The sequence below is a fragment of the Gambusia affinis genome, linkage group LG12 (assembly GCF_019740435.1).
Source record: "Gambusia affinis linkage group LG12, SWU_Gaff_1.0, whole genome shotgun sequence".
NCBI lineage: Eukaryota > Metazoa > Chordata > Actinopteri > Cyprinodontiformes > Poeciliidae > Gambusia > Gambusia affinis.
This window is the reverse complement of record NC_057879.1, coordinates 26,143,376-26,156,082: the sequence shown is the minus strand read 5'-3', so window position 1 is coordinate 26,156,082 and position 12,707 is coordinate 26,143,376. Positions and strand designations below refer to the sequence as shown.

At 36.9% G+C, this 12,707-nt stretch overlaps 1 protein-coding gene across 6 annotated transcripts in view; it reads left to right on the top strand.

The window, feature by feature from the left end:
- The window catches only part of LOC122841652 (disco-interacting protein 2 homolog C), a 154,213-nt gene that overhangs the window by 115,122 nt on the left and 26,384 nt on the right, over window positions 1-12,707 (top strand). For all 6 annotated transcript variants that reach the window (XM_044135129.1, XM_044135130.1, XM_044135132.1 and 3 more), the window contains exons 10-18: window positions 3,552-3,662; window positions 4,220-4,343; window positions 6,408-6,517; window positions 7,783-7,885; window positions 8,037-8,101; window positions 9,025-9,118; window positions 9,896-10,015; window positions 10,900-11,014; window positions 11,830-11,969. In XM_044135129.1, the coding sequence (XP_043991064.1) occupies window positions 3,552-3,662; window positions 4,220-4,343; window positions 6,408-6,517; window positions 7,783-7,885; window positions 8,037-8,101; window positions 9,025-9,118; window positions 9,896-10,015; window positions 10,900-11,014; window positions 11,830-11,969 (982 nt within the window). The remainder of the gene's footprint in view (window positions 1-3,551; window positions 3,663-4,219; window positions 4,344-6,407; window positions 6,518-7,782; window positions 7,886-8,036; window positions 8,102-9,024; window positions 9,119-9,895; window positions 10,016-10,899; window positions 11,015-11,829; window positions 11,970-12,707) is intronic.

The following is a 12,707-nucleotide window of genomic DNA, read 5'->3' as shown; positions in this document are numbered from 1 at the left end:
GTTGACTTAAAGAAAAGTTTTGAACCAAACTGAGTAGTTTGAAGGAAAAATGTCTCAGTTTTTCCCTTCAGACCAAATATGAACTTCAGTAAGGTAAACAAGTCAACAATTCCTCAATACCGATGAAAAAGTACAATTTACTGTTATAAATAAAAACAATAATCTGTCAGTGGAATTAGCACTTTTTCTTCAAGGAACTATTTTATTAAGGAACTATTTACTTCAAACAACCTCCTTGTTAGTTTTGTTTTATTTGATGTTATTTGCAGTAGAAACTAGACAGAAATTCTTGGTGAGTTTTTGTGTTTTTGCAGTTTCTCCACCTCCTTCTAGCTGAATGTAAATCATATCCAGATCTTTTCACCCCCCAAAAATCCAGTTTGTTTGTCTTCCATATGTGAAAGTAAAAGGGATTTGCATTCGATAGTTTTCAAAGTTTGCAGTCTGAACGGTTGTGACAGTTTATACGACTTTTACATCATAATTCTGCACCAGAAGACGACAGTGTTTTCCTTTTATCTGATTCCTTTGTCTTTTTATGATCATGTGACGATTCCTTCGGCTCCCGTTGCTCAACAACTATGAAATCCATCCATAGATGGCGCCGTTCATTATTGTTTCCATAAACAGGGAGTGAACATTGTTTTCCTGCGCATGCGAGTCGATTTGATCTCGTGAACCGTTCAACAGAAGTCTGACTACGATCAAGTTTAATTAGCAGTATGAACCACCGGGAATCAAGATCTGTGCAAGTCAGGGGTGTTCAAAGTGTGGCCCGGGGGCCATTGGTGGCCCATAGACTGATTTTGGGAGGCCATTGATGAGGGTTACACTCTAATTGGCTCTAAAGCAACAAACAGATGATTAGCAGCAGATGACTGATACTGTTTGAATTAATCCCAAACACCAGACCTCATAAAATCCCAGTGCAGCTGGGCTGAATTTATGATTTTTATCTGACGTCGTCGCTCAGATTTTTAAATTTAAAGCAGCACAAGGCCGTTCCTCAGTGCAGAACTTCCTCTCTCTGTCCCGTTGTGGACGTGTGAACCCTTCGCTCAGGACATTAAAAGAAATTCAGACTGAAACGGAAAACGCTTGAGCTGCAGCCCTGCTGCGTGTTTCTGATGTCATGCGACGCCCCGAGTGTCTGCGCTGCTTCACTTTCATCTTTATTTTAAGCTTGATCTGGAGCTCAGCTGGAAAATGAGTCAAGGCTGACACAATGCTGGGTAACTCAGTTCTGCTTTAATTGTGACTTTTTTCCCTCCTGCTCTGTGGGAATTACAGACCAGCCTTTGTTAGCTTGAACACGCTGCACTCTTCAAGGATGAATTAGTTTTAATGAAAAATGTTTAAAGGCAGATTCAGTTACCCTGAGATTATGGACTTTTTATCTGAAAATGGGTGAATTTTAAATTGTTACTGGAGGTTATTTAACTTTATGTAATTCTCCATTTGTATGATTGAAGGTGATTATTTCAGACTCGCCTGTTTTTTGCAGTTCTCTCATCACTGACGTTTGTGTAAAATCTTCACATTTTTTACGCTACTGCAAAATTGTGAGTCTGTTGCAGATTTTCAGCAAAAATGGTCAAAAACTTTGGGTTTAAATGATGCCAACTCCCACCTGCAGGTGGCAGCATTTCTTACTGCTAACACACTGCTGCCTTCGTCTTACTAAACGTCCATGACTGATATGACCAGCAAAAAAAGTCACATTTATTGTAAAAGGTAAATATTGCAAAATTCTTTGAGAATATTTCCAAAATAGCACAAGAAAATTTGTGATTTAGATTACAAATAAATTATAAAAACATTTTGGAGGAACTTAAATAATTTACACATTTTCCCCATTTAAGAACTTTAAAAAAAATATTCTGGTGAATTCTTTCTTTTTTATCTGCACAATAATAAGTAACACTCATTTTTTTTCCATCTGTCTTAAAGTTTAAAGTCACTTGAATTTTTTGGTACATTATTTTCCATTTTTTAAGTCTACAAAATGTTTTTAGAATTAAGACTTTTGCTGCTTTTAGCCAAATATTTTACCTAAAATTCACAAAATTTTACCATGAGAAAAAAGTAAAAGGAAAAAAGTTAAGAAAAATTATTTTTTTCACTTAAAATCTTCAGTTTAAGAAGATATAAACTTTATATAAATATAAAATTACAAAAAGTGTTTCTAGGGCGACGTTTGTGCCGTTCTTAAATTGCCGTCGGGCCACAAAATATTCCTCCAGCAACGGCCCACGCGCCGCACCTTGGACATCCCTGATCCAAGTTATGAAAACTTCAGAGAATTACTTCAGGACCAACAGAGCACAAAGCTGAGAAATACAATAATCACATTCCAGCGATTCTTCTGCTAAAGAAGAAAACGAATAACTAAAAATCTCACTTTTCAATTTGCTGAAGTATCAGTTAATATTAGAGTAACATTTTCATTCAGATTCACAGTGAAAAGACGAATAAACCAGTGATCCTTAAGGTTGGTTTCTCTGTCTGTTGTTCCATTTTGCTGCAACACATTTTATATGAATAAATTATAAACCAAACAACCAATCAGACGCTCTTGAAAAAATCTTTATTTTCTGCGTCTGATGCGTTCTCTCTGAGCAATTATCTGCAGATGAATCCTGAGCGGCTCAACGCATCAATATCTGTTAACGCATCATCACAAGGCAGCTGCACTTACAGAACATATCTACTGTAGTAATGTGCATAAAAGCTATTAAACAGCACTTCACTGGGGCTTACTGGTAACGTCACAGCAGGCAACTGGAGCTGAACTGGATCCAATAAGGCAGAGATAACACGGTGCAGAAGCATGTTAGCTGCTGATATGTTCATGTCCTGTGTGCTTGATACACATGCAGACTTATCTTAATGGAAGTAAAACCATTTCAGTCAATGAAATCCTGCAGTAGAAGGTATTTAACAAGCTTACGGATCAGGAAGAGAGCAGATCTGAAGAGTGAAGAGCCCATTACAGCAAGAAACTAAAAATAAAAAACTTGTGGCGTCTTATGGGGGGAAAAAAAAAAAAAACTTTTTGGCATGAGGGCCAAAAATGTCAAGTTGAAACTTCTCTTTTTAGTAAAAAACAAAACATTTTTTGGTAAAAAAATAACTTCTTTTTAGCTACATTTTGTTTTACTACACTAATATTTAGATTTTTTTGGAGAAAAATTATTTAAAAAGTCTTATTCTTTAATAATTTTATTATTTTTTATTTTATTTTACCAGCTAAATAAACCACAAACTCAACACACAACGTTTTAATAAAACAAGCTAACCGGTCGTATTTCTGTAGACAACAGCAAACCAAAACTGATTTAAGAGAAATGTTTCAGACATAAAACAGACAAAGAGGTGTTAGCAGGACGTCTTCAGTTTTTATTTTTTCTTAATAAAAAGCTAAAGTCCAGTCCGGTTTTGTCCCAAATTTGTTCTTTCCTAGTAAAGTCACACTCAAATGTGCAACTAGTTCGACTTTCTTTCCTTCCAAACCTCATTTCTGTGACATTAATTTTTGTTTGTGTCTGTAGGTGGCGCTGGTCTTCCCCAACAACGACCCCGGTGCCTTCATGACGGCGTTTTACGGCTGTTTGCTGGCGGAGGTCGTCCCCGTGCCGATAGAGGTACCGCTGACCAGGAAGGTGAGAATTCACCACCGATCTTCAAAACAGAAGACATGAACTATTATTTATTAAATATTCTCTCAAAGTCAAGTGGAAACTTTGGTATTTTAACGACCAAAATGACAATAATTCATATAAGAACCAAAATAATAATATCAGGCAAAAGAAAGTTTTTCCAAATCAGTTTCTTTCAATATGAAACTTTTTAAAAGCTGCAGGTGTGTGTCTGTGTCTGGTGAATGTTTGATTAAAACATGTTTGTTTTTTATTCAGTGGGTAGAAAATCCAGAAATTTCACTCAGGAGAGTAAAAATACTTCTAAAAGTAACTTTTCTCAAAATAAGTAAATGTAATTAAGTAAACATAAATCGTTGATATCCAACACTGAGACTTAAGAATACTTTACAGCAAGTAACATAAAATACTGTGCAGTAATCAAAAATAGCATAATGTGATCCCAACGCATCGAGTAGAATAAAATGACGGCGTGTCGTAAAGCGGATCACCTTCATCAGATCGTCAGCAGGAGTCTTCATCATCAGCCTCCATGATGTTTCGTTCTGCTGCCCTCGCAGGACGCCGGCAGTCAGCAGATCGGCTTCCTGTTGGGGAGCTGCGGCGTTACCGTGGCGCTGACCAGCGACGCCTGCCACAAGGGGTTACCCAAAACCCCCACCGGAGAGATCCCGCAGTTCAAAGGTCAAACACCCAAACCCCTTCTCCACTCTGACACTTCTGGCTAAACGAGCATGATACCGGATCAGAACCCAGATATGGTTTTTAAAAACCTGGGATGTTGACGTATCGTTAGGAAGCCCATACAAATGCAAACTTTTTTATTTTCAATCAAATTATAACCAACATAATAGAAAATTTTGGCTATTATTTTTGTCTCCCGTTTATAATGAAAAGTCGACTTTGCAGTTCCAAAATCAGCTTTTATTTTGAAAGAAAGTGACTCAGATCTTTTTCTTATAACTGAATAAATTTGTTCAATCAAGCCCAAAAGAATTTGTAAAGAATTTAATCAGAAAACGGAGCGTCTTCATTCAGAGGTCTCTTCACATTTGCTGTAACACGGACTGCTACAGGAAGTTTTTCCTGCCAAAAGGCATCAATATATAGAGTAACTCTCTGAAGACATTGAGTTAATATGAGTTACATCAAAATGTATTTTCCCTTTGTGATCAATAAAGTATTTTTACATTTGAAGATTAAAATTATTTTACTATAGAAAATTATTTAAAGTGTTCTACAAAAAACAACAAACTAAGACAACTTTAATTGCTTGATTTTGTTTTAATCTTTATATAATTGCTTTTTTTGGTCCATAAGTAAATTTGACTTGTCGATTTTGGCTCACTTGATAAAAAGTTTGGACTAAAATAACCCGACGGAGCAGAAATCAAACGTTTCTGCAGGTGGATTTCCTCCTCCAGGTGATCCAGATCGACAGAAAAACTAACGTCAGCTCATCAGACAGGATGAGGGAGAGGAATCTCTCCGTGATAAACAACCTCGGTTTGTTTTGCAGTAATGGATTTATAAATAGAAACATGATGCCAGCAGATTTAGGATTTGCTCATTAAAGCAAAGTGCTTCTCGTATCGATCAGCTTAAAGCTCCTCTCAGTCGCACGGCTGCTGCTTTCCTCCATTTCTCTTCCATCTGCAGTAATTCAGACATTAGCACGACTCAAACTCTCAGTTTATTTTCAGTTTTTGACACCCGTGCAACATTTTCACACCCACTGAGCAGCACATGATTCTTTGAGTTTAAACCTGAAGATTTAAAGGCAAAATTCACTTTTCCCACGTTTTTGAACTCACAAAAGCTTCTAAGAACAGAGAAAGTTTGTAAAAACAAACGCCCAGCCGTTTTCTGGTTAATGTTTTTGATGTCTTTCACTCAAAAACACAAAATCCTAGCAAACATCTTGATACACTTGAAATAAGTCTAAACTAATTTACAAGTAACATTTTTAGCAAGATGTAGGATCTTGTTTTGAGTAAATAATTCCTAAATAAATATTTTTCAAGTACTTGTTCAATTGGAAGATTATTTCATTTATAACAAGACATTTCCCCCATGTTATGAGTAAAATAATCTACCATCTCTTTCATCAATATTAAGACATTATTACCGTCAAACGAATTCTTATGATGTTAAAAGTTACTGGCCTTGCCTCATTTCTAGTGTAGTGAGATATTTGCACTAGAAACTGGTAAGATTTTGGGTTTTTGCAGTAAAAAACTTTTTGATTGTTGAGTCACATTTGACGGGCGCTGCCCCGTTACCTAGCAACCCCACCCGAGCCCAGCCCCGTTACCTAGCAACCCCACCCGAGCCCAGCCCCGTTACCTAGCAACCCCACCCGAGCCCAGCCCCGTTACCTAGCAACCCCACCCGAGCCCAGCCCCGTTACCTAGCAACCCCACCCGAGCCCAGCCCCGTTACCTAGCAACCCCACCCGAGCCCAGCCCCGTTACCTAGCAACCTCAGCTGAGCTCCAGCGAATTTGGTCACCTGGTCTTACTGCTGCTGGAAAAGACAAGAGGTTTGTTGTTGACTTGCCATCCTGAAACCACTTGCATTATTGTTGGTTGTGCAGGAGCCTCCACTTCTGCTTTTCAAAACTAGTCGGTCATCTGTTTGTAGCTATTTTTTTATTTTTTTTACCTCTGACCCATCCTAACCTGTTCAAGCAAGCGTTATAGGTTATCTTTAATAGATTTCTCCCTGATCTGATGCTGTTGTGTCCAGGTTGGCCCAAGGTTCTGTGGTTCGTCCCGGAGTCCAAACACCTGTCCAAGCCGCCCAGAGACTGGTTCCCCCAGATTAAAGACGCCAACCAGGACACCGCCTACATCGAGGTATGGCGCTTCCTCCTGTAGAGAGACGCCGCTCCTCAGCAGCGCAGTGATTGATTTGATTTTTAAGTGACGTCCTTCTCGGCGGCCGGGTGGTAATTGCGCCGGCGCTGAGGTGAAATGCCTCCATGATTGCATTTTGGATCAAAAGAGGCTGAAACGGAAGCTGATGAAAGGAGAGGGGTGATTGAAAAATGACCTCCTGTTGTCCTGACAGAAGCAGCTCTGCAGATAAACGCAGACAGATGAAAAGTACTTTTGGTTTTTCTGTGGATGAAAAAATATTGTTTCAGAAAAATAACATCAGAATGTGATTTATCGCCTTCGTAGCAGCCTGGTCTGACAGAGTTTTAGACAGCAGAGATCTAATTTTAAAGTAAATCTGATGGATTACTGTGACTCAGCAGCTTTCAGAGAGAGGTTTTGTTTTTATTGTTCAGATCTGTCTTTTTTGTTGTTGTTTTGAGTCTCTTCAGATGAAGAACTGACTGACAGATAATATTCACTGCTGTGGAGCAAAAAAGTTTTAATTCTGGCCAAAACTGAGAAGTAATAAAAGATAAACATACAGTGATGTAGGTGGTTATGACAGTAATATAAAAATGTTTATGAGAAAGTCAGAAACTTTAACCTTTTTGTTCAGAATTTGACCCTCCAAAATTTAGGAATCGTAGTAAATTTTATTTATAGCAAAGAGAAATGATCACAGGGCAGAATAAAATTTACAAATAGCTACTTTGAAAATACTACAAGTACTTTCTGAGAAGCTATTTAAGGCTTTTTAAGATTTACAGATTTGTTTTTCAAAAATTGCACTGCAAAAATTCAACATTTTAGCCTAGTTTCTGGTGCAAAGTGCCTTTGAAATTAAACTAAATTATTTAATTTGTAACGTGGGAATAGTGTTGTCATAAGTGGAAGCTCCTGTATCTTGGTGTGAAGTTATTTGTAAGTTAGTTTTATTTTATTTCAAGTGTGCTAAGATATTTGCACTGAAAATAGATCAAAAGTACTTGGTAAGATTTTGTGTTTTTGCAGTGTGTTTGCTAGTTTCAGAACCTGAAAAGTTTCTAAAACTTTTAGTTTTTTTTCCTAGAACTTGCAGGTCACTTTTTAAAACTTTTATGCTACGCTATGAAATTCAAACGATGCATTTATTTTATATGCTGTGTATTTATGTCTCTATATATTTATATATTCTAGTTTTTATTTATCAGAGTTGTGCTAAATGATGGTTCTGTCATCACTTCCTGTCTTTGTGCGTCCAGTACAAGACGTGTAAGGACGGCGGCGTCCTCGGTGTCACGGTAACGAGGACGGCGATGCTCACCCACTGCCAGGCCCTCACACAGTCCTGCTCCTACACAGAAGGTAACACACACACACACACACACACACACACACACACACACACACACACACACACACACACACACACACACACACACACACACACACACACACACACACCTCCACCAGTTTCCTGCAGTGAAATGTGACTCTTTGTTCTTCCTGTCTGCAGCTGAAACCATAGTGAACGTGTTGGACTTCAAGAAGGACGTGGGTCTCTGGCACGCTGTCCTGACTGTAAGGAGGAAATCAGAAACTGAATATTACTGTGGAGGTTTTACTTCAATCAATCACTTCACTTCACTTTTGGTTTTTACTCTGTTTAATTGTGTAAGAAAGTAACAAGCCTTATATTTTGCTTGACTTGTTTTATTTGTTTTACATTATTTTAAATGCAGCTTTCTGATTCCAATAGAGATGATTTTACTTAAATTTCATCAACAATATTATCCAAAAAATACCAGTTTATCTAAATCTGGTGTCTTGGATTTATTTTTTAAGATAAAGTTTGTATCTTTTACTGGGTAGCAACAAATTGGCACAGTTAGATTTTCCTGCTGGATAAATTTCTTTAAAATTAGTATTTATTTCTTTTAACATAATTTGAACATTTATTTTGCATTTATTTATTTTACTTTATTTTTTTTAATCAATTATATTTTTTTATTTTTCTCATGAGAAATATTATACATTTTTACAATAAAATTATCATAAGTTTATATAATTATATTGCAAAGCATTTTTCTTACTATAATAGGAATAAAAATTATGTAACATAATATATAAAAATATTTATGTTATTAATTATAATATAACAACATAAATGTACGTTTATTTTTTCTGTATAATTTAATTAAAAAAAAGAATAATGTGTTAATAACACATTTATGCTGCTGCCTCACTCCTTTAAACAGTTTTTAAAAATGTTTATCATGATGTCTGAATGTCTGAAATAAACAAAATAAGCTAATAATTATGAGTAATAACAAATTTAAAGACACAAGTTGAAAGAGAACGGCAGAAAAATGCAGGAATTATTGAGAAATATCAAATCTAACAGGTGTGACCAATCAGGTCTGCGTTTGTAGACAAATAAATGATAAAACTCTTTGTTTCCTGTTCTCTTCTTCTTCTTCTTCTTCTTCTTCTTCTGGGGTCAGAGTGTGATGAACATGATGCACGTCATCAGTATCCCCTACGCCCTGATGAAGGTCAACCCGTTATCCTGGATCCAGAAAGTCTGCCAGTTCAAAGGTTACCCTGACATGTTTGTCCTGAGTCAGTTAGCAGCAACAAAAAAAAAATCTTCAGTTGAGACGTTGCCACGGTGATTCCCTCCTTTTTCGTGACGTTAGCGACCGACAGGAAAACGTCAGTTAGAATTAACAAAATCATTTCTATCCCAGAAAACTTTGAGAGAATTTATTTATTTTCTTCTTGTTTTTGTAACTTTCTTTGTAATTTACCTTCATGTGATTTATTTGGTTTTCTTCAGTAAAATTAATATTTATTTTTTCTAATGGCACAATGACTTATTGATTGTGTTTAGTTTGTTTTTGGGTGTACAGAGTCTGAGAGAATGTAAAACACTTCAATAAAAATGATTTATAACAGCAATAAAATAAATCATATAAGAGTGAATTAAAGTTAAAACTTTTTTTTTTATCTTTTTGCTGGAAAAGTTGATGATCCTTGAAGAAAATACTGTTTATTGCATTTTATATAATTTTTATTTATTTTTACCAGGATAAAACCCATTTAGATTAATTAAGAAATAATTAATGTAAATGCTTTCCATTCAAATTAATAAAAAAATTTTACACAGTAAAATTTTTTTTAATATTGCTACCTAAATGAGACAAGCACTAAAAAAAATAATGATTGCAACAGAATAATAATAAAGGCCATAAATCCTTTTTTAAATAAACTTCCTGTCTTCTCTCTGGGCTTTCCTAATGGAAACTTTTAATGTAATTAATCATTAATCTGCTCGTGAATAACCCTTTAGATGCTGTTTAATGTTTCCTGCAGCGAAGGTGGCCTGTGTGAAGTCGCGGGACATGCACTGGGCCCTGGTGGCCCACCGGGACCAGCGCGACGTCAACCTCAGCTCCCTGCGGATGCTGGTGGTGGCCGACGGTTCGAATCCCTGTAAGAAAACATTCCCTACTTTTCTGTCGTCTCAAATTTGAGCTTTATATGGTGTAAAAACACCAGTTTTATACCTGGAAATCAGCAAAAACAAAACAAAACCAAAAAAAAATAACAAAACAGGAAAAACCTGATTCCTGTCACTTTTATGAGGAGGAAGTTTCTGCTGGAGGGTTGTCCAAAAACCTTTATCAAAATCAGAAAGTCTTTTTATTAATGATAATAGAAAGACTAAAATGAAATCAAACAAATAAAGTTTTCTGATTTTGTTGTTTTTTGTAGAAAAAACTTAGAAAATAATTTTTGGACATTTTTTGTATTAAAACAAATTTAGTCTAGTTTTCAAATTTAATTTTAGAAATACTTTATTAAAGGTTGTTTGTATTTATTCACATTTTACAAAGAGTTTCTATCGATGCTGATGACTGTTGGCAGGAATAATGTCCTGTAGCAGTCTGTGTTACAGGACATTATAACGGTTTTTATAACGGTTGGTTATAAAAAGACAAATGCTTTGTGTTAAAGTTTTCCTTTTTGGTTTTTCCCCGATTAGAAATGAAAACATTTGCGTTTGTATTAATCTTGAATTGGTGATGATAAATTGAAACAAACTCAATAATTTCCATTTGCGTCATAATTATTATTTTTTTCTTTCTTCCAAAAGCTGTCGTCAATAACTTCTGGGACAATTTATCGTTCAGCTAAATTTACTGTGACTCCAGGGGCCAAAAATGGCCCCCGGGCCACACTTTGGACACCCCCTCTCTAATGGAAACACGTTTTGTGTTTTCACTGGATTTATCTGTGTTGAACTGGTTTCTCCTCCTCCCAGTTCAGATGTTTAACTGGAACGTGAATCCCCAGTAACGCTGTCTGTGTCTCAGGGTCGATTTCGTCCTGCGATGCGTTCCTCAACGTCTTCCAGACCAAAGGTCTGAGGCCAGAGGTCGTCTGTCCGTGCGCCAGCTCCCCGGAGGCGCTGACCGTCGCCATCCGCAGGTAATAAAACACAATCCATCGCCGCCATTACAGGTTTTTATAGAGCAAAATAATTCAGATTTAATGTTTTTCTAGTGCTTGTTTGGTTCCTTAATAAACAGATGAGTAAAAACAAATTTAGCTTCTTTTTTTAAAGCTGAAAAACATATTTTTCCTCCTAAACCACAGAATCACTCCTGTCAAGTTTTGGATTTCTTCCATAACTCTGATTTCCGTTTTTACCTTTATCGTTTCACTGGGTTTGTGTATCAAATCTTTTATTTGCTAAATAAATAAGATTTAGAATGTATTTACAAATCTTTCCTCTGTGTTTCAGCAGTTTAACTCCCATAATTTTGTGGATTTAAACCGATATCTGAACCACAAACGGTTTTCACGTTGGCTGTAATTTACGGCTGTTTAACTTTAATCTTTAACTCTCTAAATTTAAATGTTTCTGTGGCTTCAAACTTTGTATCTTAATGTCCGATTAACACAAAGTTAGATGACGTAAAGAAAGTTTTATACAATATTTATAACAAGTTATCAATTTTAGGAAAACATATTTTAGAATTAAACATTTAAAGTTGAACTAAAACAAGCTAAAAAGTTACAATTGGACATGAATATCCTCCTGCTGGCTACATGATGGAGTTTTTTCTCTTAATTATGGTAAATATTTCCTCGTTAGTTGTGATCAGAAGGAACAATGAAGTTCCTGCTGTTCTGTTCACTATTGATGAGACAATTTAAAGGTCTGTAAAAATGTTGAAACTTTCTGTGTGTGATCCGGTTGTGATCTGTGATCCGCTTGTGGTCTGGGATTCGTCCGTCAGGCCGCTGGAGGAGGGCGCGACCCCGCCGAGCCGCGGCGTTCTGTCCATGCCTGGTCTGAGTCACGGGGTGATCCGGGTCGATTCGGAGGAGAAGCTGTCCGTTCTCACGCTCCAGGATGTTGGTTCTGTGATGCCTGGAGGTAAAACCCGACCCAGTTCACCTCAAATAGAGTCAGAACTTTAAACTTCCTGAAGTTTTGATGGTGTGAACAACGTCTAGGTGTTATGATTACTGCTCCAAACTGTGTTATGTTGCATTTTAGCAACATAAATCACTAAAGTTTATGATTTAGCAATCTTGACATGAATACACAGATGATTTTCACATTTTGACCTGTTGCTGTTCTGAGAGTGAATCCTCACCAGTCCTGTTTAATCCACTGTAGTTAAACTCCGGTCCATTTGCCTAGAAAGTCCGGTTCATTTGGGAAGGTCTGAACGTGTAAACAAGCCAAACAAAATGAACTCTGGTCCGTCTACAAACTCAGATCTCTGTTTGGTTAAAGTGAACTCTGGTGCAGATCGAATGCATATGTGAATGCTGATCAGACCGGAGGCAGCTCCAAAAGCAGGAAATGGATTACAGCACAAAGGATTCTGGGTTGATACAACCAAAACAAACGTGTTAGCCTAGCGCTAACGGCAGAAATGACTCGTTGTCTTTTATCAAAGAGAAATTCTACGAAATCTGACTTCACTCCATTTTCGGTTACATTTGGTGAAGAAGGAAGTTGCGCTCTGTGTCTTCAGAGGTTTTTGTGTCGCGTCCTTCAGTGGGTCTTGGTGCGGCGCCCCCACAGGCCAGGAGGGGAACAGGTTTGATTCAACGCAGTGAGAAAACCGACTGCAGCTGCTGGAAATGTAACAAATATTCCACG